This window comes from Sinocyclocheilus grahami, unplaced genomic scaffold, assembly GCF_001515645.1.
Source record: "Sinocyclocheilus grahami isolate Dianchi unplaced genomic scaffold, SAMN03320097.WGS_v1.1 scaffold35728.1, whole genome shotgun sequence".
In the NCBI taxonomy this organism is placed as follows: domain Eukaryota; kingdom Metazoa; phylum Chordata; class Actinopteri; order Cypriniformes; family Cyprinidae; genus Sinocyclocheilus; species Sinocyclocheilus grahami.
The window spans coordinates 1-1,524 of record NW_015522497.1 but is presented as its reverse complement, the minus strand read 5'-3'; the positions used below and the strand labels follow the sequence as shown (position 1 = coordinate 1,524).

The following is a 1,524-nucleotide window of genomic DNA, read 5'->3' as shown; positions in this document are numbered from 1 at the left end:
GTATTGTGTTAACGTGTGTGTTTTGGCAAACTATTTACACACAAAGACCTGTCAGACACGTTTTACTTTACGTAAGGCATGACCTTTGAAGAGTGTACGACGTGCAAATTAGAATACGTAGAACACGAGGGACCGCCCACTCAGCTCACAACACATATAAGTGCTGGGAATCCTTCTGGCTGTCACACTCACACCTTGCACCTGGTTTTCTACTGGAATAATTTGCAGAAGGTTAACAAAATGCCTGTAAGCCTCTGTGGTTCATGGGACATGGTGAGCAATGTCAACTTTGAGGGATACATGACTGCTTTAGGTAAGCATTCTTTTTCTAGTTGAAATAGATAATTGTTCTTAATTCTGTTGCTAAAATTGACATATAGCTTATAGTTATTTTTTCTTATTGCATGTTTATTATATTATATTATATTATAGTGTGTAAACCATTCCATTTGTTTTTAATGTATGTCAGGAGTAATAGATCCTAAACTTTATCTTCTCACAGGGATAAGTCTGTACACCCGCAAGATCGCCTTGAAGCTAAAACATCGTAAAGTGATCGAGCAGGTGGGGGAACGATATGTCGTCAAGACTCTCAGCACCATCAGAAACTACACTTTCTCTTTCAGAGTCAATGAGGAGTTTCAAGAGTTCACCAAGGGACTGGATGACAGACACTGCAAGGTACTACAAAAGTTTTATCATTGTATTGCAACACATAATTTACTGTTAAGTAAGTACATGTAACGTGTGACAAGGTAAAATGAAATGTTACTTTATTGATTCTTTTATTTCCATGACATTTAATAAAACATTTCATAGAAGAAAACTGACAGTCTTACGGCACAAGAACACTGACAGCCCTTTAGGCTGTTGGACTGCAAATATTTTCTGAAAAGACAAAATGGATGTTTTATGTTTTAAATGAAACATAAATCGATTTCTCTAGTCTCTGGTGGCATGGGAGGGGAACAAGTTGGTGTGCATTCAAAAAGGTGAGAAGAAGAACCGAGGTTGGGCACACTGGATCGAGGACGACAAACTCCATTTGGTAAGTGTGAAATTAAGCATCTTACACTATAAAAATAGTGATGATTAAAAAGTGATGATTTCATTAATCACCTCACTAATAATCATACCTCTCAACCCTTTATAGGATTTGCACTGTGAAGATCAAGTCTGCAAACAAGTTTTCAAACGGGTTGTTTGAGGCCCTGCTGTGACGTTTACTACAAGAAAAGGTGTACTGATGTAAACAAAGCGCTTTACACTTTAAACTCACTTCAGAGTCAGAGGAATATGAGGCAAGAGGAAGAACCATGAGCGTCAACTTGTGCCTCAAAACCTGACTAATCAACTACATTCAGCGAGAGGCTTGCAGACTGAGCCGGAGTGTCTAGGAGCGTGATTTATAATGCCACTAGAGGGCGCCATAAGAGCATGAACAAACAGAAGTCAGGTCAGGAGCAGTTTACCCACTGGTAACACTGTATGTTGTCCATAGTTGTGCCAACTTTGCCTAATCAT

At 38.9% G+C, this 1,524-nt stretch overlaps 1 protein-coding gene across 1 annotated transcript; it reads left to right on the top strand.

Moving 5' to 3' along the window:
- Window positions 1-199: 199 nt before the first annotated feature.
- On the top strand, window positions 200-1,518 carry LOC107580544 (retinoid-binding protein 7-like). The gene is made up of 4 exons (XM_016266228.1): window positions 200-313; window positions 503-681; window positions 947-1,048; window positions 1,154-1,518. The coding sequence occupies exons 1-4, from the start codon at window positions 241-243 to the stop codon at window positions 1,205-1,207; spliced, it is 408 nt and encodes a 135-aa protein (XP_016121714.1). The 5' UTR covers window positions 200-240; the 3' UTR covers window positions 1,208-1,518.
- Window positions 1,519-1,524: the final 6 nt, after the last annotated feature.

Excerpts from the sequence above, each read along its gene's own strand:
- LOC107580544 (XM_016266228.1), top strand. The coding sequence starts at position 241 with ATGCCTGTAAGCCTCTGTGGTTCATGGGACATGGTGAGCAATGTCAAC. Across the intron at positions 314-502 it reads GGGATACATGACTGCTTTAG|GGATAAGTCTGTACACCCGC; the intron begins GTAAGCATTCTT and ends ATCTTCTCACAG. Across the intron at positions 682-946 it reads TGGATGACAGACACTGCAAG|TCTCTGGTGGCATGGGAGGG; the intron begins GTACTACAAAAG and ends CGATTTCTCTAG.